Source organism: Salvia hispanica, chromosome 3 (assembly GCF_029641045.1).
Source record: "Salvia hispanica isolate PSC_SH4W2 chromosome 3, Shi_PSC_v1, whole genome shotgun sequence".
Taxonomy (NCBI): domain Eukaryota; kingdom Viridiplantae; phylum Streptophyta; class Magnoliopsida; order Lamiales; family Lamiaceae; genus Salvia; species Salvia hispanica.
Window position 1 is genome coordinate 11425901 of NC_142694.1, and position 22579 is coordinate 11448479.

Here is a 22579-nt window from a genome sequence, read left to right on the forward strand (position 1 = left end):
TTTGAATGTGTTACTAGTAAATCAACAAAAATGAACAATAAATCGCTTTCAACTTTAATTACAGCAAGAAAAACTAGAAATTGTTCAGTTACTCAAAATAGGTTGCATTCCAATTCCAAACGAATGTATTATGCACCAAACCAATCAGAAGAATGCATTTCATACAATAAAAGTTGGGGTTTATGAACTCCCTAGATTCAGGAACAAAGCATTTACGAGGCCAAGAGAGATTCAATTTTCGAAATCTGATCTTCTTCATTCTTCCGGGGTGGACTTCTGTTGGCCTCATCGTATAGGTCGTGCTTCCACTTCTCAACACGCCCCCCACTTGGAAGATTGCCTTGCCTAGGAGTGAATCTATTATCTCTACCTCTCTGTCTACCGTTGGCGTTAAATCTGTCTCTGGATGGGAAGTTACCCCTCCAAGGTTGAGCATTGTTCAACTCTCTTTCCCCTGCAACTGGTCTTTCAGGTCTGTCAGAGTACCGAGAGCTATGCACCCTGTCGTTTCTTCTTCCACCATCTATGGCATGATCTTGTGGGTTTCGCAGCACTGGATCATCAGCAGCTTTGCTGGGTTTCTCTGGATCGGCAGGAATCTTCTGCTCTCTGAAAGATGGCCTTCTACGAGCAGGAGGTTTTTGATTGCCTTCCATTTCAAAGTACCTATCATGGCGCCACATATGACTGCCTTCTCTGTTGTCTTTAGATTTTTCATCCTTTAGCTGAGCATCAGTTGACACAGTTTTATTGGTAGATCTATCATTTCGCTGTTCCTTGGAATCAGGCCACCATCCACGTTCTGGAGAAGAAGATGGATTTTAAAAGATAAACTCTTGATATAAGAGATAAGTAACACTTCTAAAAAGTTTCAAAAGCTGAAGCATAGCTGGGATGCATCTTGATATACTGGTAGTAGTCGAGAATTATGAAGACATCACAGAAAATGAAAGGACATACAAACAAGATGTAGGACATAGAGATAAATTGATCATATCAAGGTGCTATGCGTGGCTAAAAAGACCCCATCAATATATGATAGTCTTATGAGTGCTGAAGACCGTACAAGTAAAGAATAACGATGCTCAACATTTTTCTGTTCCCCGCTTACTCATACTAAGAACCATTCTGAAGTTCCTCTGAATAATGCAGTCACTAAGAAAAACTTTTAAGAAATTTAATACTAGTATATCATTAAGTAGTTGGATGGAGATGAAGTAAGCACCTAAAAGCAATTAAAGAATGCTGATCAGACATCCAACTACTACAACTTAAGAACTGCCCCAGAAGTCATTTACATGAAGAATGAGAGGAACGGGAGTAAGATTAACAAGATAAAAAGCATACCACTCTCTGTCCTGCGGCTGAAGCCTCTTCCATTCTGCCCAGCACTATCACGACCATCGTGCTGTTACAAGACATGCACAGGCAGGCCTAAACTGTTATATAAATGGGGGTACTCGTATTCAACCAGCTGAACACAAAAGTAAATACCTGGGTAAACAGTTTTCAGAATGCTGACTGAATCAGGACTGATATTTCAAAGAATTACACGTAGACCCTAGGTTTCTGAATTACAATTACTACTAAATTTAAAGAATTGTACAGTGTTTGAAGACTAGTACTCCAACATAGCAACAGAAAGCATTCAACTACTTTCATGATGATGGAACAAACTCCTATCTGGCTCCAGCAACCTCGAGTACAAACACCATAATCATGGACGTCCGAAAGCTAAAGCTTAGGTTATTTCAACGCATGTCAGAGTCCAAGCAGCCAAGCAAATATCAACCATAGAGATTATGATTTCGCACCCGATAAGAATAGCTCGTTTTCTATTCCTATCAAGTCCTACATGCATGAACACTCTAGGATAATATAATTTTGCTACACATAATATATAAAAATAATGTAGTACACTAAATCAATTTGAAATCATCAATGAAGAACACCGGAAAGATACATCACAATTTGAAAGCTATATTACTCAAATAGCCAGCAATTACAACCAACAGGCAGAATAAAGAAAACTCATATCTGAAAGATACATCGCAATAAAAATTTCACAAAATTGTAGAACAAAATCTGCATTGCAAGTAAAGAAATTTAAATAGATACCTGAAAGTACGGCCGCGACTGAGGTATTTTCGTATGATTAGATTCTTTATGTCCATCAGCTCCTCTATCAGATTCACGGCCGTTCAAGTTTCCAGATTCAAGCGGCGGCGGACCTGGAAGGCGGCGGTGGTGCCGATGAACCCGGTCCGACCGGTCCCTATCCAAGTCCGGCTCGGTTTCAGTCTCCGATTTACCATCTCTCCTAGATCTCTTGGGGCTTCAGCGCAGACATACAACACGAGAAGCACTCGTCAATTCATCAGTTATCAACAATCAGAGAAATGTGAAAAATGTATCATTTCGAAGTACCTAGGTTCACGGTCGAACCGCGAACGGTGGCGCTTCGGTTCCGAGCTACGGTCTTCTCGACGTGACATTGGATTGCGTACTGAGTGAGCGGCGCCACCACTTTGTTCTGGTGAAACTGCCGCACCAAATTCGATCCACTGAGCCACTCAGCTGAACCCTTTCACGCCCTATTTTTATTCTTCTATCTATGAATTAACTTTATTCGTGTTTGAAAATAATACATTGGGCCGGCCCAGATCCGAATCGACCCGAGCCCAGAACTGAGTCGATGTTAAATAACAGTGGCAAGCGAAATCAATTCCTTTTACTACAAAGAATAGAAGAGAGGAGAGAGAGACCAAGAAGCAAACATCCTGCTCCGATGATTTCCTCTTCTCCGTCATAACGATTCAATTGTTAAATTCGCGAATTCACTTGGGGGAATCATGACGGAGGTAGGGCAGGAGACGGTGGATTTCGCCGCTCTCGTGGGGAGGGCGGCGGAGGAATCGTACGTCGCGCTGAAGGAACTGGTGGAGAAATCCAAGTCTTCGGAGTCGATGCCGGACTCCGAGAAGAAGATTATGATTCTCAAGTACATTGTTAAGACGCAGCAGCGGATGCTCCGTCTTGATGTCCTCGCTAAGTGGTGCCAGCAGGTGCTATCTTTTTGTCAATTTACTTTCATTTTCTACTCCAGGTTTTGTGTGGATGTGTATCACAATGGTGTGACAGAGAATGAAGCGGGTTGAGTTTCCCTGGACTTGTGGTGGTGGATTTGTCCAGTTGAAATATTAAGGCATTTAGGTTATCTTTGATGGAATGGAACGGATGATAGATTAAGTGGCCGAATTCTTGATTTGAGTTCAGTTAAATATGGGGTGGAGAGAGGGGTTTTTGGGGTGTATAGGAAGATTTGTTGTTTAACTTGTTTGGGAGGGAAGATTATGATTAAATATGACATAAGGGTTCGATAAATTGGGAACTGGGGCTTCATTGATATTTGAATTTAAATGTATTGGTAAAAATTGGAGGATACAGTCAAAAGAGTTGCTTGAGAGACATTGTGCCTTTCTATGTTGTTTCTGATTAGTGGGTACAGATAGAGGATCTAAATTTTTCACTTTTTCTTTTGGACCCATATAGTGAATTTGTTTAATCTGGTGGAAGTACCCTTTGGATTTCCTTTTGGGGCTGTATTTAGGTTGTGTTCAACGGAGTTCACAGTGTTTGTTAGTCTACATATCATTGCAAATGCAAATTAGTTCCCTATTAGTAGTTCATTTAGGTGGCAGACTTTTACCAAGCTGCTTTTTTGATGACCATACTGCATATCGTTATTATAATTTCAGAGAGAGATGCTATTCAGTGTTCAAGATTATATTTTACCTTATCATATTCTTTTTTGGGTAAAGATACATATTTTCATAGTATTTATTGTTTCTGCTTCTTGCTACTGGAGTCACAGGTCCCTTTGATACAATATTGCCAACAACTTTCGTCGACTCTGTCCAGTCATGAAACTTGTTTCACTCAAGCTGCAGATTCCATGTTTTTTATGCATGAGGGACTACAACAAGCTCGAGCTCCTATTTATGATGTTCCCTCTGCCATTGAGGTTCTACTTACTGGAAACTATCAGCGTTTACCAAAATGTGTTGAAGATGTGGGCATGTTGGGCACATTGAATGAGGACCAGCAAGGGCCAGCTTTAAAGAAACTAGATACACTTGTTAGGTCCAAGTTACTTGAAGTTTCACTGCCAAAAGAATTTACCGAAATTAGAGTCTCTGATGGTGTTGTCACACTCCGTGTCGATGGGGAATTTAAAATTCTTGTTACACTTGGTTATCGAGGTCACTTATCAATGTGGAGAATATTGCATTTGGAGCTGCTTGTTGGTGAGAGAAGTGGACTCGTGAAAGTAGAAGCCTCACGACGACATGCTCTAGGAGATGATTTGGAACGTAGAATGGCTGCATCAGAATCACCATTCATGATGCTGTATTCTATCCTACATGAGCTATGTGTTGCCCTTACTATGGACACTGTTATAAGACAAGTGAATGCACTTCGACAAGGCAGGTGGAAGGATGCCATTCGCTTTGAACTCATATCGGATGGTACTGTTGGGCAGGGAGGGAGCACTGGCTTCTCTCAAGATGGAGAAACTGATTCTGCTGGGTTGCGGACTCCTGGATTGAAAATCATATACTGGTTAGAGCTTGATAAAAGTAATGCTTCATCTGAAGCAGGGGCATCCCCATTCTTAAAAATTGAACCAGGTCCTGATATGCAAATAAAGTGTTTGCATAGCACATTTGTGATTGATCCTCAAACTGGCAAGGAGGCAGAATTTAACCTTAACCGGAGTTGCATTGATGTTGAGTTGCTACTACTCCGAGCCATCAGCTGTAATAGATATACTCGGCTGCTTGAGATATACAAGGAAGTAGAGAAGAATGTAGAGATTAATAGAACTTCCGGAGATGTCCAAATTAAATTTCATTTGGATGGTTCTGAAACTGAAGATGAAAAGGTACTAACCATCATAATGTTGTACATATGTCTTTATATTTCGTTATAAAATGAGGTTTCTATAGTCAGTAAATAGTCCCATAAAACAAATCTCCTTATTTATTTATTTTAATCCCTTTTTGTGTCCAGGAAGAACTTTTAATATAGTCTGAATAGTGAGTATGGTTTGCTTATGCTTGTATCTGGTGAAGCGAGAAGATCCTGATAAATGAAAATAGAAATCTGCCTGTGTTTTTGGCTTCCAGAATTTACACTAGAACTACAATAATTCAATATTATATAAGTCAGATTGCCATTTGATTTTTTATACTTAAATTGTACGGAGTATCATTTGAAAATACTGATAAAATTATTACAGTGCTGCTATTCAGCTCAGGCAGATCTTATTGTTTGAAAAAAAGGCATCAATACCACATCATTATGTTTTAAGGCTTATATATTCTCTATCTGTTTCCGGTGATCTATTTTTGCAAAATGTCCATCTAAATTAATTTGTCTATGTCAATAACTGGACCTACATGTAATCCTTGAATTTTTGGGAATACTTGATTTTGCATACTGATTACTGAGAATCCATCTCTTCTAAATTGGTGCTCCAACATCTAAAACAACATAGCAATTGCATACTGCTGATTTGGTTTGTTATTGCACCAAGTTCACTATCATCGGAAACTGTTCTTATACATTGGCATTGTAGTTGTCCCCTTGCTTTGGTTCTTATGCATTGTTTTATTTTTTCTAAATATTTTGGTTATTCACTGTTTAACCATGATTTTAATTTTTGCATTTACAGACGGATAGTACGCTTGATTCGCAGAAGCATGATGACGAGGAAGTTCTTCGTTTGCGTGCCTATGGTTCTTCATTTTTCACACTTGGAATAAACATAAGGTTTCTTTTACTTCCCTTTCTGCTGCCAATGCCTGTGCTCTTTCAATTCTCCATTATGATATTGACACTATAATGTGTACTGCTACATGATATATCCTTGTAAATATGGTCAGCTCATTGTTTATAGTGTATCTGATTACTATATAAGGTGAGGATTCTTTTTATCTTTTCTTGTGTGTGCCTGTGACCTGCTAACTGTACTTGATATTATTATGTTTGAGCTATATAAATGTGGTGCTCAGATAGGTTATTGGATGGATCAATTGATGTGCCTGTATGTAAGGTGTTTTGAGATATCTTTAAGTATTTGGTGAAGTTATGAAAGAATCTTATGAACTCGCCTGTAAGTTATGAGGGCTTGATAAGGTTTTCTTTCAGCAAAAAAATGGTCTGACTTACTCTGAGGGATGGAAAAAAATTCTTATTTAACAAAATCATTAAATTTTGAACAATGATCTCCAAAAGTATTCTTTTATGATAAGATATGATTACTAATAAGAACTAAGGACTGTTTTTCCTTTTATGTTGCAGGAATGGCCGTTTTCTTCTTCGCTCTTCAAAAAATATTATATCATCGAAAACTCTGCTAGAGTGTGAAGAGGGACTGAACCAGGGAAGTATTACTGCAGCCAAGGCTTTTGTCAACTTGAGGAGTAGTAGTATTCTACATTTATTTGCATGCATTGGGAGATTCTTGGGTCTTGAGGTACGTATAATTATTTTATAATAAATTGTGATATTACTATCCAAGAGGAAGGTATTGAGATCTGGTAACAGTACTTGATTTTCATATATGCATTCAGAAAAAAGGAACTGTAAGATATACTACAGATGCCTAGTGTACTCCCTCCGTCCCAAATCAAGTGATACACTTCTTTTCCGCACGTGTTTTGGGAAAATCATAATAAATAGTTATAGTAGAGGGAAAACATTATTCTCTCTCTTACTTTACTTTCCCTCTACTTTAACTATTTATTATGATTTTCCCAAAACACGTGCGAAAAAAAATGTGTCCCATGAAATGGGACGGAGGGAGTATAAAACATTGCATATAGAAGTTGAGATATTTCTGATGCCACTTTTAGCATATGACACAGTGGTTCCCATGTATTTAACAAACTAAAATGCTGCGTGTCAAAAAATACATGTAACAAGAGTAAAATTGTAATAGTTATATCACTTTGTTGTCTACACAAGACGTTGGACACCTAATAGGTGTATCTTCTGTTAATTATTATCTATTAGAGGAATCTAATTAGGTATGCCTTGCAGGTATTTGAACACGGTTTTACAGCAGCAAAATTGCCTAAAACCCTAGTAGAAGACTCAAATTCACTGTTCATGGGATTCCCGGAGTGTGGAAGTTCTTATTTCTTGTTGATGCAGCTTGATAAGGAATTTAAACCCTGTCCCAAGTTGATTGAAGTCCAGTCTGAATCTTCTGGGAAAGGTGAGCCATTTGGTGACATCAGCAAAGTTATTCGAGTAAAAAACTTGGATATTAGTCGGATGCACATGTGTGAAGATGAACTCAATTTGAGCCTTCTTGACCGGAGGAAGATTCTATCAGTTCCCAATGAGGTTAATGCTAATGAGACTTTTGAACACGGTATTCCTTCTAACTCAAACTTGGATGGTGCATCGCTTCGGTCTAATATTCCCATTAGTTTTTCCTCCATTGTGGATGAAGTTTTTGGGCTTGAGAAAGGGTCAAATGGACAGAGCTCCTCTTCCAAATCTGTTCTGACCTCTTCATCCAATTTTGGATTGGGCACTATGAATATTCACAGCATAAAACCTTCCATATCATCACCTAACTGGGAAGGGAAAACATCCCAAAATGCACTGAGCAATTTCAAGAGCTCGATGCATTCTGGGTCTACCAATTCGCTAACCACCAAAAACCAATCCATAAAGAAACTAACAGCTTCAAAGTCAGATCAGGATTTGGCTGCTCTTAGGTCGCCACATTCTGAGGCTGTGTCTGGTAGCTTTGCTGTCTCTGGTTCTAACCCATGGGTTGTTTCTCCCACAGGTAAGGGGTGATCCACATTGTTTCTTATTGCCTTTATTTCTTTGAATGCATTAACCTTTTTTTGTACTGTTCTTAATCACAATTTCCATGCTTGCCTCGTCTCCTGTTCTCAGTTTCCACACTGAATTCTGCTGTTCTCAACAATGCAAATCAAGAAAATGTTACTAAACAAGAGGGCAGACCTCGAAAGCGCACTGTATTGGATATGTTAAAATCTCTTCCCTCACTTCATTCCCTTGAAGTAAATGAATCTTCTAACAAGAGAAGAAAAATCAAGGAAGCTCCACAAGCTCAACTTCCTCCCATGCAGTCGATTATTTCTTGCGAGCATCCTAACAAAACGGGAGGACACAGTTTTGCAAATCTTATAGCTGAAGCAAATAAGGGCAATGCATCTCCTAGTATTTACGTCTCTGCTCTTCTTCACATAGTAAGGCATTGTTCACTGTGTATAAAACATGCTCGGTTGACCAGTCAGATGGAGGCACTTGACATCCCCTATGTTGAAGAGGTGGGTCTAAGAAGTGCATCCTCAAACTTGTGGTTCCGCCTTCCTTTCTCTAGAGGTGACACATGGCAGTATATTTGTTTGAGGCTGGGCAGACCTGGAAGCTTGTACTGGGATGTGAAGATTATTGACCCACACTATAAGGACTTGTGGGAGCTTCAGAAAGGGACCATTACTACTCCATGGGGTTCTGGTGTTCGAATAGCTAATACATCTGATGTGGATTCTCATATTTGTTATGATTCAGAAGGTGTTGTATTGAGTTACAACTCTGTCGAGGCTGATAGTATTAAAAGGTTGGTTGCTGATATACAAAGACTATCAAATGCTAGAACTTTTGCTCTTGGAATGAGAAAACTACTTGGTGCAAGGACTGATGAGAAGATAGATGATAGCAATGCAAGCTTAGATAGCAAATCATCTCCTGGATCAAAATTTGCAACAGAGGGTTCTGAAAAATTCTCTGAACAGATGAGAAGAGCTTTTAGAATTGAGGCTGTTGGACTTACGAGTTTGTGGTTTAGTTTTGGCTCAGGAGTTATCGCCCGCTTTGTTGTGGAATGGGAATCTGGTAAAGAGGGATGCAGAATGCATGTTTCTCCTGACCAGCTTTGGCCTCATACTAAGGTTTGTTTCCCTTGTTGCCTAGAAGACAGTTTCATTTCTATTTTGTTCAATCTCTCTGTGTTCCTGTCTTCTCACTTTACTGAAGGAGTATATATGAATTATAGTTTGTCATACAATTGAAGTTTCTTCAGTATTCTTTAGGAGGATGAGATATTAAAGGCTGGTCATTGGCAATATGGCACGTTCTAGATGTGTTGATATCTCTTCATCCTTATCACGTGGCAATGTTATTTCTTATCGTCGTGTCACATCTAAGAAATTAAGCATTCTCCTCCTATAAGTGCAGAAAGATGTGTTGCATACTTGCATCTGTGTTTGTGTTATTATTTGAATTACTAATAGTAGTTTGACTTGATGGATGAGTTTGGTTATATACTTGGTTACTAATTGCATAGTTGCTTTTTGTGCTCCCTAGTCCCTGCAATCAAGTAATTTTTCTTTTTTCCTCATGTTTTTTCCTATATGAGTACGTAAACATATGGGGTTTTTTTTGGATAGTTTCTTGAAGACTTCATCAATGGAGGTGAGGTTGCATCTCTTTTGGATTGCATTCGATTGACTGCTGGACCACTGCATGCTCTTGCTGCCGCTACAAGGCCTGCACGAGCTGCTCCTGTTTCCGGACTCCCTGGCATCACAGCTTCTCTTTCTTCCACTTTAAAGCAGACTGGATATGTGCCATCTCAGGGTCTGCCTAGCAATGTCAACACAAATGCTAGTCAAGCTTCATCTGGTCCTGTAGGTAATCCTGGTATAACCCCACAACCAGGCCCTATTGGAACTCACAATACAGCAGCTGTGTTGGCAGCGGCAGCAGCTGCAGCGGCGAGAGGCGGACCTGGAATTGTTCCCAGTTCATTGTTGCCCATTGATGTTTCTGTGGTACTAAGAGGCCCATATTGGATTAGGATTATATATCGCAAAAAATTTGCAGTTGACATGCGGTGCTTTGCTGGAGACCAAGTATGGTTGCAACCAGCTACCCCACCAAAAGTTGGTCAACCCATCGGAGGATCCCTTCCATGCCCGCAATTTCGACCTTTTATTATGGAGCATGTTGCTCAAGAATTGAATGGCATAGATTCTAATTTTCCAGCTGCTCAGCAAGCACTTGGATTGCCTAATCCAAACAGTGCCAATCCAGGTCCAACTCCAGCTCCACAGTTGTCAGCTGCTTCGGGGAATAGGACCAACCTCCCAAGTGCTGCTGCAGTATCTCGAGCAGGAAACGCGCTAGCTGCTTTGAACCGCATAGGTACTGCTCTTCCAGGAGCAACCAATTTACCCATGGGTAGTCCATTACGTAGACCACCTGGTTCTGGGGTCCCTGCTCATGTTAGAGGAGAACTGAATACTGCTATTATCGGACTTGGCGATGATGGTGGTTATGGGGGAGGGTGGGTCCCTCTTGTGGCACTTAAAAAGGTCCTTAGAGGCATTCTTAAGTATCTCGGAGTTCTCTGGCTATTCGCACAATTACCAGATCTTCTCAAGGAGATCCTTGGATCGATTTTGAAGGATAATGAAGGTGCTTTGTTGAATTTGGATCAGGAGCAGCCTGCCCTGCGCTTCTTCGTCGGGTAAGGCACTCGTACAAGAGCTCCTGCGTGCATTCAGAGAGAAAAAAAAGAACGGATTCCATTTTCTTCATTCTTGTATTGTTTGTACAGTTTCTGATGCAAGGAAATGTCTTTTGCAGAGGTTATGTGTTCGCAGTTAGTGTTCACAGAGTCCAGCTTCTTCTCCAAGTTCTCAGTGTGAAAAGGTTTCATCATTCTCAACAACAGCAACAAAACCCTGCCGCTGCCCAAGAGGAACTGACTCAGTCCGAAATAGGAGAGATATGCGACTACTTTAGCCGGCGTGTTGCATCAGAGCCGTACGACGCTTCTCGGGTTGCTTCATTCATTACTCTTCTGACTTTGCCAATCTCAGTCTTGAGAGAGTTTTTGAAACTCATAGCGTGGAAGAAAGGGTTAGGTCAAGGGCAAGGAGCCGAAGCCGCCCCCGCACAAAAATCCCGTATCGAGCTGTGCCTCGAGAATCACATGGGGTACAACAGAGAAGGGGTCTCTGATAGCTCATCAGCCTCCAAGAGCAATATCCACTATGACCGAGCCCATAACTCGGTCGACTTTGCATTGACCGTGGTTCTCGATCCCGCCCACATACCCCATCTGAATGCTGCTGGCGGTGCTGCCTGGTTGCCATACTGCGTCTCTGTCAGGCTAAGATACTCATTCGGTGAAAGCCCCGTGGTGTCCTTCCTCGGAATGGAGGGCAGCCACGGAGGGCGCGCCTGCTGGCTGCGCGGCGACGACTGGGACAAATGCAAGCAGAGAGTGATGAGAAACGTGGAAGCGAACGGATCATCAGCTGGTGATAGCAATCAGGGAAGGTTGAGAGTGGTGGCCGACAACGTGCAGCGAACGTTACACGCATGCCTTCAAGGGCTACGGGACGGCATTGGGATGACGTAACCGGAGGAGCTGCATTCTGTGGAAACTAGGAGAAGTATGATTTAATGTTTGTTCCACCTTGTACATAGGTTTTACTGAGAATGTTTTGTTATGATGAAAAAACAAGTTTTGAGTTAAGATGTGATTTGTTTGTAACTGAGAGTTTCATTCTTTATAATACAATTTGTAGTGTAGAAAAATGATTTTACTTTGGTTTGAATCTTGAACACCATTTGATCATTAGGTCTTGAAGATTGGCATCCATGCGAGTTCCAACACCACCCCAAACTAACATGTCACTCAAATCTCTTAGGCTTCCTCCTTCAACCTCGTACACTTGTTTGAACCCTAACCTTGTGTAAAATCTCACAAGCTGCAGGCCAAACTCGTTTCATTTTAATTAGTACTATCATATAAAATCATGAAGTTTAGTACTAGTACCAATTATTATTATAGCTTAGAAATATGAGAGGCAAATGATTATTAGGAGTACTCCTACCTTGGAATGATAGAGAGGAGTGTCGTTGATAGCAAGCAGCTCAGCTTTAGCACATCCACACTCATATCCAAACCTAATCGCCATAGCGCCAAGAAACAAACCGATCCCAAATATGGATTTGTTCATCCCAATCGTCTCCCTCTCAAGCTTGATCGAATCCATATGCAGAATTTTCCCCCCAAACCAAAACCTAATCACACCCTCCGCCCTCCCCAATTCCCTCCCGGATTTCAAGCTTTTCGCTGTAATCCTGAAAAAAGGCCCAAATCTTCGAAGCTGAAGATGGAGCTTCTGCAATCTGGATGATTCCACGATCTCCGCCATCGTGGGGACCTCAATTTCGAGATCAGATATGGTTTTCCTGGAGACTTGAGAATTGTTGGTTGCTGTGAGATTGGGGCTTTGTAGTGCGTTTGATTTGGATTTGAAATTGAAATTGAGATTTCTTAATGGCGTGTTGGAGTGCTGGATTTGTTTTCCCCGAACAAGGAGTGAAGAAAGTGGAAGCTTAGCGATCTCCATGAATGAGATAAATTTGTGAGAGCAGCAAATTAAGGTTTTACTTATCCCAACGCCAAACGTGGCACAACGCCAAACGTGGCACAACGCAAACCAGATATGTGCAGTCTCGTGTCTCGTCCCAACGATCCGCACTATCTATCTTATGACTGATTAAACTTTTTTATTAATAAGACCGAAATTAAATATGGTAAAGAGAACTATTGGAAATATTTTCATAGAATGAAATCCATTAATTATTAGTAGTGTATTGTGTAACGGGAGCGATCAATCAAGACACCGATTATCTAGCTTCTCTTATTTTAAGTCCTTAAAAGTGCCAACTTTCTTCCTAGTTTGGATCTCAAAATGAAAGTCAATCATAAGATTTCTTGTCTAAATTTAAATAAATAAATTTTTTAAAATATACCTCCATTTTTACTGTCAATGTTTCTGGCCCTGCACATCTCCATTTTCAGGTTTTCTCACACTATTTTATTTTTGTTTTTCAGAAAATGAAATCATGATTACAATTATTCTAGTTCATATGTTTTTTAACCTTTTTTTGTGGAGCAACAATACATTTTCCAAAGATAGCATCTCAAAGATGACCACAGCATCCAAAAGGTGTAACTTGGTCGATTTCTGATTAATCCCACAAATTTATAAACATGGTCAATAATATCACAATTTTAACATCTTTTAGTTATCCTACATGTCTGAATTTGTAGACGTGGTAATACATGGGTAAAAATTAAAGACGAGTAACTAAGATGGAGTTTAAATAGCGGAACATTTTGTCTACATAGTATAATATGTAATATGTTAGGTTGTGACATCCTACATAATTGATCATTTTTTTTAGAAATCAAAATTTGATAAAATTATGTGCAGGCGCGCAAGACAAGGGTACGACTAGAGGCGGTGAACCAACACAAGCGGCCTCTCGCCAATGCCACCTTCTCCATAAGACAGCGGTGATCCGCCTTCCCCTTTGGCTGTCCGATCAACGAAAACATTCTCCAACAAATTGGTTCTTCTCCAGATTCCGATACACTTCGAAAACGAGCTCAAATGGTACTCCACCCAGAAATCCTGCGCGGAGGACTACTCCACAGCCGACGCCATCGTGAACCTTGCCAAATCCCACGGCCACAACGTGCTCTGGGCGGGCTTACGTTACGCCCAGCCACCCTAGGATCAAAGACGCTTCTAGAAGATTCTACCAGACAGCAAACAAGATCGACGACGCCTTTTCTCAACGAACACAACACCATCGACTCCTCCTCGCCGGCCAATTACTTGAGGAAGATCGCGCAGAGCTATAAAGGTCCTTTGGGGATTGGATTCGAGGGCCATTTATAGTCTTCAAGTCTGCCTTACCTTAGATGTTATCGATACCTTTCACTATATAAAGTTAGGCATATAGTAGTCAATTTAATTTCATCCTATTAGCCACGTCTAAAATGTGACTTGAATAAGTTAATGGTAGGTAACATCTATTTACCAAAAATAATACTCCCTCTGTTCTAGATAATTTGGGACACTTTGACCCGGCACGAGTTTTAAGAAATCTAATGGAAAGTGAGTTGAAAAAGTTGGTGAGATGTGAGTCATACTTTTAAAGTATTAGCTTTATACTCCCTCCGTCCCCTGTACATTTTTCTATTTCAGTCCGTCCCCCATTAAGAGTCACACTTCCTACATACTATATTTGTCACACACAAAAAGTCAAAAAGGTCCCACATTCCACTACCTAACTCCATCTATTTTACACAATCAAACACTTCCTTAAAACCCGTGTCCGGTCAAAATGTGACTCCTAATCGAGGACGGAGGGAGTAATAAAATGTGAGTAGGAATGAGTTAGTGGAATATGAGATCCACTACCTAAAATGGTAAAAATGAAGTGGGACAAATTATGTGGGACGGTCCGAAATGAAATACTGGATCGAATTATCTGGGACGGAGGGAGTACCGTTAACTTTTTTTGTCCAATTTTTTGACATTTTAATACCCAAATTAAGTAAAATGACATAATTAATCACAGACGGAGAAAATAAAATTGATACGTAAGTCAAAGTAATATATTAAATTGCGGACGGAAAGAGCAAAAGTGATGGATAAGTCAAAGTAACACAATTAATCATAAACGAATAGAATAAAAATGATAGATAAATTTAATGGTGGACATCTAAAAAGAAATACTCCATATAAGACAATTAACCGAAATCTTGCTCAAACTAACATTCTTTGCACCAAAATTTGATCCTTCGCATGTGGAAAATATTCAAGTAACCAAAAGATCTAAATTGTGTAATCCACATATGATTTACTTAAAATATTACTGAAACGTTTATGTCTATATAAAGAGTCCGTACATGGCATTTACCATGAAACATTCGATTAGCGACAACGATGGCAAATCATTCAAATTATTGTTTCGTCGCCATTTTCATCCTAATTCAGGCTATTGGTAAAACTCATCCAACTCTATCTTCTCCTTTTGTAGAGGAGTTTGATATCATTGATAAACACAAAATTAAACTAATTAAGTCCATTCAGGTCTTCAAGTTAATGCTGTTGTGCCTTATGACCACAGTTACACACATGAGGCAAGTCTTTTATAAATTATACTACATGTATGACATAGAAAACAATTTATATGGTTAAAATAATTAATATGATTTCTTTATATTTTCAGTGTTTGGAGAAGCCTCTGAGCCCTCATTACAAAGGAGGTATAGTGGTGAATCCGGAATTCAACGAGGGATTGAAAGGATGGACGTCGTTTGGTGATGCAAAAATAAGGCATGAAGAAGCCAACGATGGCAACAAGTATATTGCTGCCACTGCTAGAAACCAAGCCCACCATAGTGTTTCCCAACAATTTGATTTTGACAAGGATAAGCTTTACACATTTTCTGGTAATTTTGATTAATTGATTTCTTAATAAAATGTTATAATTGTAAAGTTGTGATGGAAAGTGATTAAAATGGTTGATATTTTATGAAGCTTGGCTGCAAGTAAGCAAAGGCAGCTCTGATGTAGCAGCGGTTTTCAAGACAGCCAAGGGCTCGATAATCGCGGGCTGGGTGTCTGCGAAAGAGGGCTGCTGGTCCATGCTCAAGGGTGGCTTGGTTGTTGATACTTCTGGCCCTGCCCAACTCTATTTTCAGGTTCATTCATTTTCTTTTTTACTTGATAGTTATTTTTTTTTAGGAAATAATATAAATTTAAACATATGAAATTAATTAAAATTTGGTTGGATTACATATACTAGAGTAGTTGTTGATGGTCAAATTTTTCTTATTTAATGACAGAGCGAAAATCCAACAATAGATATTAGAGCAGACAGCGTGTCACTACAACCATTTACTCAAGAAGAATGGAAATTGCACCAAGATCTGAACATACAGAAGGTATATATAAAGAAATTTTAAAAGAATCAAGGTGATTTAGGGTTTCGTATCATGAAATTGAGGGTTTGGATTTGAAAATTGAGCTAGCAATTCATATCTACTATAGTACCACAAGAATGTTTGAAATTTAGAATTAGGTTTCTATTGCATATTCATCTAATTCAATTGTCTAAATTCTATCGCCAAAAGCAAATACTACTCCATACCTTCGCAATATTCATCTAATTCAACTGTCTAAATTCTATCCCCAAAAGCAAATATTGCTCCATATCTTTGCAATATAATAGTAATTTGTTTTCACTTTAAAAGTGTTTGAAAAAATTAGTGTAATATGAATATTATTTTTATAATTTTTGTATGAATCTAATAATTTAGTGAATGTTGTTCCATTTACCTAAAATATAAAAAAAAAATAAGAAGAAGAAAATGATGCTTTTGAGTGTGGAGACATGCATTACACATAAAAGCACATTAAATTCTACTATTATGTTTATTATGTTTGTTTGACTATATGATTTCCTTTTTATTATTTTTATCTGCCAATCACATTCAAATGCAACTCACATTTGAGTAATTTTTTCAATTTGCATTTATTAAAAAAAATGTACTTATAAAAGGACTTTTAATCGTGGACGAAGAAAGTATATACGAAACCATAATAAAATATAAATTTGCAGGTGCGGAAGACAAAGGTGAACTTCCAAGCGGTGGACCAACGCAACCGCCCCATCCGAAACGCCACCGTCTCAATGAGCCTCCGCCGATCCCACTTCCCGCTGGGCTGCGCCATCAACCAAAACATCCTCCAAAATGCGGCGTACCAGAAGTGGTTCACGTCCCGGTTCCGCTACACCGTCTTCGAGAACGAGCTCAAATGGTACTCCACCGAGCGCACCCGGGGCGCCGAGGACTACTCCGTCTCCGACGCCCTCATGCGTTTTGCCAAGTCCCACGGCATCTCCGTCCGGGGCCACAACATCCTCTGGGATGACCCCTCCCGCCAGCCCTCCTGGCTCCCCACCCTCTCCCCCAACGACCTCCGCGACGCGGCGCTACAGAGGGCAGCTGATCCACTGGGACGTCATGAATGAGAATCTCCACTTCGACTTCTTCGAGAGCAGGCTCGGCCAGGGCGCCTCCCTCAGTTACTATCTCCGAGCGCAGAGGCATGACCGTAAAACGGTGCCGTTTTTAAACGACTACAACACCATCGAGGAGTGCAGCGACGCGGCCTCCTCGCCCCGGAGGTATTTGGATAAGCTTCACGGGATCTGGAAGGGAGGGTTCAAGGGGAGCATAGGCATTGGCGTGCAGGGGCATTTCACATCTGCCAATTTGCCCTACATGAGGTCGGCCCTCGACATCCTGGCGACTGCCAAGGTTCCGATTTGGGTGACGGAGCTGGACGTGGGGCCCGGGCCGGATCAGGCGAGGGATTTGGAATGGGTCATGAGGGAGCTGCACTCGCATTGGGCGGTGAAGGGGATCGTGCTGTGGTCGGCGTGGGGCCCGCAGGGGTGCTACCGGATGTGCTTGACGGATAATGATTTTAGGAATTTGGCGACCGGTGAGGTGGTGGATAGGTTCATGAGGCAGTACAAGGAGGAGGCGAGTGGGATGACGGATGCGGAGGGATTCTTTGAGGCGTCGGTGTTTCACGGGGAGTATGAGGCTAAGGTTACTCACCCTAATGGAGAGGGATTTTCTAGTGTTGAAGCGATCAATTTGGTGCCGGAGAAAGCTTCACAAGTTTTTCGGTTTAACATTACTGTATAAATATATACGTTATGCAGGCATTATACTAATGATTAGGGGTAGTATGAATAGTTTGTATTAAAATTACCCCAATATAAAATTTTACTCCATTAGACTCAATACATGAACATGATAATTCATTGTGTAAAACTGCATTGATGGCTGAGTTTTCATTTTGAGAAACAATTCTAAAAATACCATACATATAAGAAAATAAATTTCAGTCCTGAAAAACAGTTCCAGATAAGAATGGAACAAATCCAAGCCAGAAAAAGTAATTTTAGATTGGATATTTTAGCCCAAAGGCATGGCCCGTTGTAAAGATTTTGAGTTTTGCTATGAAGTCATTACTTAAACTTCAACGGATGTAAAAAATACTGAAATCAGATCTAGCTAATTAGTTAAAATTTTAAATAAAGATGTTGGGATTGTTCATTTATAAATCTAGAATTCAGTTGCTTCCCGAAATCACTTTGTTATAAGGGGATTAGTCTCAAGTGCGTACAGAACATGATAAGGAAATCACATCCAAATATTCCTATATATACTAGACATGAAAAAATGATCTCCTTTTCAAATAAGGAAATCTAGCCAATTAGTACAGTACTTCCATATTCTTTTTACATGCAACCTTTTTCATGCCCTTAATTCACTTCTCTTTTTCTGTTTTTCTGCGCCAATATATATTTTTAATGAATTTCTAATTTGATCAATATCTCATAATTTTAATTTGGCGGCAATACCACCCTTAATTGATCAAATTACAATTTTGAACCACGTGGATCAAAAAAGAAGCAATTAAACGATAATGAAATACTCCATTAATCATTAATTAAGCATATAACGCAAGACAATTAGGAATATAATGGTAAAAAGTAAAAAACACAAACATAAGTAGCTCTTATTCTCAATTATCCATTCAAAGTTTCAAACCAACTCCTCAGAAGCGGCGCTCGGGGCTCCACCGCGGCGCCTCGGGGCTGAAATGGCTCGACACGACCCTCGCATCGAGCAGCTCCAGGATAGGAGCCGAGGTAACACACCTCGGCACCTTATACTGATTGATCGAAGCCCCTTTAGACAGTGCATAGTCCATCAACTCCTCAAACGTGCCACTCCTCAACAATCGAATCTCCAGCGCCCCGATCGACCCGTCCGCCGCCCTGCCCTGCCGGTACACCGCGTTCAGCTCCTCCTCCATTGCCAAGCAGCACCGCTCCATCACCCCCTCCTCGGGGGCCCCACCCCCCATCAGCTCCCAGTATATCACATAATGCCCCGGCACCGTCTTCGTCTCCGCGTAGCTCGTGTACTCCACCACGCTCGTCTTCGTTAGAATCTCCGACGCCTTCTCCACTGCTGCCTGCAGCTCCGCCTCGTCCGTCTTGTCGGCATCCACGCTCAGAAGCACGTTCTTCCGCCGCACGAATCGGAATTGCGGCGCCGAGTTGTGGTAACCCGTCACCCGGAGAATGTCGCCGACGCGGTAACGGCACAGCCCTGAGTAGGTCGTCACCAAAATCTCGTACTCCTTCCCCACCTCAACGGCGGCGAGCTCAACGAGCTCGCCACCGCCGATCGGCAAAAACTCGAAATAGCCCATGTTTGGCATGATTGTGTAAGACACCTCCGACGGGTCGCACATTGGCTTCAAATTCAACCCGAAATAGCATTCTGACGACGCGTACATGGTGCACGCCTTCGGCAGCCCGCCGCTGTAGTAATCCAGCGTCCGAATGTACTGAGCCATGGCGCCGGTGACGATGACATCGAGATACTTCACATTAGGCCAAATCCTGGTCACAATCCCCTCCCACGTGTCCTTTTCACACTCACGTGTGATGAAATCCGCGAGGTCCGGGTCGGGCCGCATGATCCGGGCCAGGCATTCGCGGAGGGGCGGGTCGGTGAATTTGGGGCTGACCGACCCGGTTCGGATGTCGTGGGAGAGGTGCTTCCAGTTGAGGCGGAGGAAGGTGATGGCGCGGCTGAGGCCGGAGGCGAAGACAGCCCCGAGGCGGAGGACGTGGAGGCGGTCGTAGAGGCCGCAGAGCATCTGGGCGTACATGCTCTGGGAGTTGTCCTCGCAGAGGATGGCTTCGTTGGGGCTGGTGTAGACGTTGAACGGGTCGGCGGGTCGGTTTTTGAAGAGGTCGCTTTTGTAATAGCTGGTGAGCACGGGTCGGGCTAGTAGCCCGCTCGGTGTCTTGGTCTCGGCCTTTATGAAATAGAAGTTGAGCGCCTTGCCTTTATCCAATCCTTTCACATATCTGTTCCATCAATACTACTTATCTCATTTCTACTCATTTTACTATAAATCCAAAATTTGCCCCAACTTTTTCAATTCATTTTTAAAAAATTAGTATATGCTCCTACTTACTGGTCCATAACAGGCATGAGTAGACTATATAGAAGCTGACGGCGATCCCATTCTTCCTTGATGCTAGGCATCAGTTTTCTTTCACCAGCTGATGTTCCAGAGCTGCCAAAAAAAGAATAATGAACCAAAACCAAACATAAAAACTTCAAAACAGAAAATAATGCATGAATGCCAACCTGGTGAGGAATTCAGAGATGGGGCGAGCGGATAAGATCGGGGAGCGATCGCCGTTGGCGATCCTCTGGATCAACGGTTGGATATCTTCGTAGGTCATCATCGGGATTTTTGACTTGAACGTCTCCCGATCGGTGGCGCCGCCGAGATCGAAACCCTTGAGATACTCCGTTTCCGAATTTTGAGCCAGGATTTCTGCGAGCACGCGCTGCTGCACGGCGTCTGCGTTTCGCGTCATCTGTTCGATCAACTGAAGAGCCGTTGCAGTTGAGTTAGCTGCCATTGAATTAGTTCAGAGCTTTTTTGGAGGAGAGTATGTATATTGTATGCAGTATGAATGAGAGAGAGAGAGGTAGTGAGATTGGGATAAGGGAATTCGTGTCTATTTATATAAAAAATATTGGGAGCAGAATTATGGCGTGACGTCAGGCTATGCGTGTGGTGGGATAGGGTGACGTAAGCGTTGTGGAGTCGTGTAGGGGGAAGAGTGTACATGCCGAGCCCGCTCTGTACAAGCTAAAGGGGACAGGTGGGGTCCAATCTGCCACGTCATGCCAATCCTGTGCGGTTTTTATTCATGTTTATTCGTCAAAAGGGGAAGTCAAAGAAAATAAAAGTCAATTTTATAGTCAGGTGTAAAACAGGATCAACATTATTAAAAGAGTTGAATTTAAATAAAATTTTGTAACAAGTGGATTCAACTCTAAAAGATACTATAAAAATAGCCTAGAATAAATGGCTCCAAGGTTAATATATATTATGAATATATTCGTAAATCGTGAACTCACCCAAGGATGTTGAAGATGTGAGTTGGTAATAAGATTGTATTCCGTCAAATATATTATTCATTCTCATTTAAAGCATATTGTATTTGTCGACCATAATCACTCTATATGGAATACTAATCTATTATGGTAAAATTTATTTATTTAAATCTATTCAATGCGCCTCAACTCTAAAATTTTACCTACTACCCTAGATTATTTTTAATTACTATACCTCTGTCCCTGAAAATTTGATACATATTACCATTTTGGTCCGTCCCTGAAAATTTGATACACTTCACTTTTATCATTTTTGGTAGTGGACCCCATATTCCACTAACTCATTTCTACTCATATTTTATTATAAAACTAATACTTTAAAAGTAGGACCCACATCCCACCAACTTTTTCAACTCACTGTCCATTACATTTCTTAAAACCCGTGTCGGGTCAAAGTGTAGCAAATTTTGGGGGACGAAGGTAGTATATTTTAGCTAAAACGCTGACTACTATATCAAAAATAGTGACATGCAGTCTGGCTCAGACAATTACTGTACGACCATTATCATGTCCTATATCCCAAATAATTTTAAAACAATTGGTGGTTAACATGGAGTATATGATAGTAGTGGTGTTCAATAATATTTGTGTAGACCGGTTGATATCTTTCAAGATACATTATTGGTGGCCAAGATACATATGTACTTGGAGGTAAAAGTATGAAATTATTGGTGGCCAAGATACATTACTTTTATATTAATTTATATTCAGATTAATAGCTATATATGTACTTGGGCGGAATTTAATTAATCTCAATTTTTAAGTGCTATATATGGATGCAGTCATAATTTTATCATAGATTTTTGCTTGATTTGAACCAAATCAATCGAATGATCACCTTGATTTGGTTCAGTTATAGTAGTTCAATTGTAACCAAATAGATAAGGTTTCAAAATAAATCACAAAAACTCTTAAATAATAACGTGTTCAGCTTGTTTATAAATAGACACGGTTTCAAAATAATCACAAAAAATCTTAAATATTAACGTCTTCTGCTTATTTATATTTTTCCTAGAATTGTTTAACTTAATTTGTAAAACTGATGCGTAGATAATGCAAAAAAATAGGAATAACAACTTAATTTGAATATTGAAAGCGACGTTTGCACTAGGAAAATACCAGAAGCTTAGCTTAATATTGAAAGCGATGTTGCATTAGAAAATTACTCAAAATTCAAAGTAAATTAGGCATATTTTACAAAGGCATCAATGTATGATTATGCACGTAATTAATTAGCAATTTCTTGCTCAGACCAAACACTTATTTTGAGGAACAGTAACTGTGGACTTCTCTTATCTAAGTTCTAGTCTATCAGAAATTTAAACTAGACAATTATGAGTTTTATTTTTGCACGTTTTCTCCGAGTTTTATATTCATACGGATAATCGCCACAAAGACTATAACAATATTTTGGATAGGATAAGGGGTGTTTCATCTTATTGTGGTATGGTATTATATAGTCTATGGGAGTAAATATTTCTCGAGATATATATATGGATAATTGGACATTTGTAGACATTGTAATAAAAGATAATATTCATTTCAATCACGAACTTTGGTCAA

At 40.5% G+C, this 22579-nt stretch overlaps 4 protein-coding genes and 1 pseudogene across 4 annotated transcripts; 2 read left to right on the top strand and 3 right to left on the bottom strand.

Moving 5' to 3' along the window:
• Positions 1–31: 31 nt before the first annotated feature.
• Positions 32–2612, bottom strand: LOC125214406 (cyclin-like protein). The gene is made up of 4 exons (XM_048115419.2): positions 2428–2612; positions 2119–2335; positions 1348–1408; positions 32–802 (listed from the first exon to the last, which is right to left on the bottom strand). The coding sequence occupies exons 1-4, from the start codon at positions 2493–2495 to the stop codon at positions 213–215; spliced, it is 936 nt and encodes a 311-aa protein (XP_047971376.1). The 5' UTR covers positions 2496–2612; the 3' UTR covers positions 32–212.
• Positions 2613–2747: 135 nt separating this feature from the next.
• Positions 2748–11704, top strand: LOC125209228 (mediator of RNA polymerase II transcription subunit 14-like). The gene is made up of 8 exons (XM_089069171.1): positions 2748–3065; positions 3875–4945; positions 5738–5835; positions 6367–6541; positions 7108–7870; positions 7984–9005; positions 9504–10585; positions 10705–11704. The coding sequence occupies exons 1-8, from the start codon at positions 2853–2855 to the stop codon at positions 11483–11485; spliced, it is 5205 nt and encodes a 1734-aa protein (XP_088925297.1). The 5' UTR covers positions 2748–2852; the 3' UTR covers positions 11486–11704.
• On the bottom strand, positions 11580–12538 carry LOC125213282 (uncharacterized). The gene is made up of 2 exons (XM_048113735.2): positions 11964–12538; positions 11580–11837 (listed from the first exon to the last, which is right to left on the bottom strand). Exons 1-2 carry the CDS (start codon positions 12483–12485, stop codon positions 11670–11672), a joined length of 690 nt encoding a protein of 229 aa, XP_047969692.1. The 5' UTR covers positions 12486–12538; the 3' UTR covers positions 11580–11669.
• A 2341-nt stretch (positions 12539–14879) lies between these two features.
• LOC125209229 (endo-1,4-beta-xylanase 5-like) lies at positions 14880–17689 on the top strand (annotated as a pseudogene).
• Positions 17690–18436: 747 nt separating this feature from the next.
• On the bottom strand, positions 18437–20558 carry LOC125210140 (putative indole-3-acetic acid-amido synthetase GH3.1). The gene is made up of 3 exons (XM_048109714.2): positions 20195–20558; positions 20019–20120; positions 18437–19908 (listed from the first exon to the last, which is right to left on the bottom strand). The coding sequence occupies exons 1-3, from the start codon at positions 20473–20475 to the stop codon at positions 18579–18581; spliced, it is 1713 nt and encodes a 570-aa protein (XP_047965671.1). The 5' UTR covers positions 20476–20558; the 3' UTR covers positions 18437–18578.
• Positions 20559–22579: the final 2021 nt, after the last annotated feature.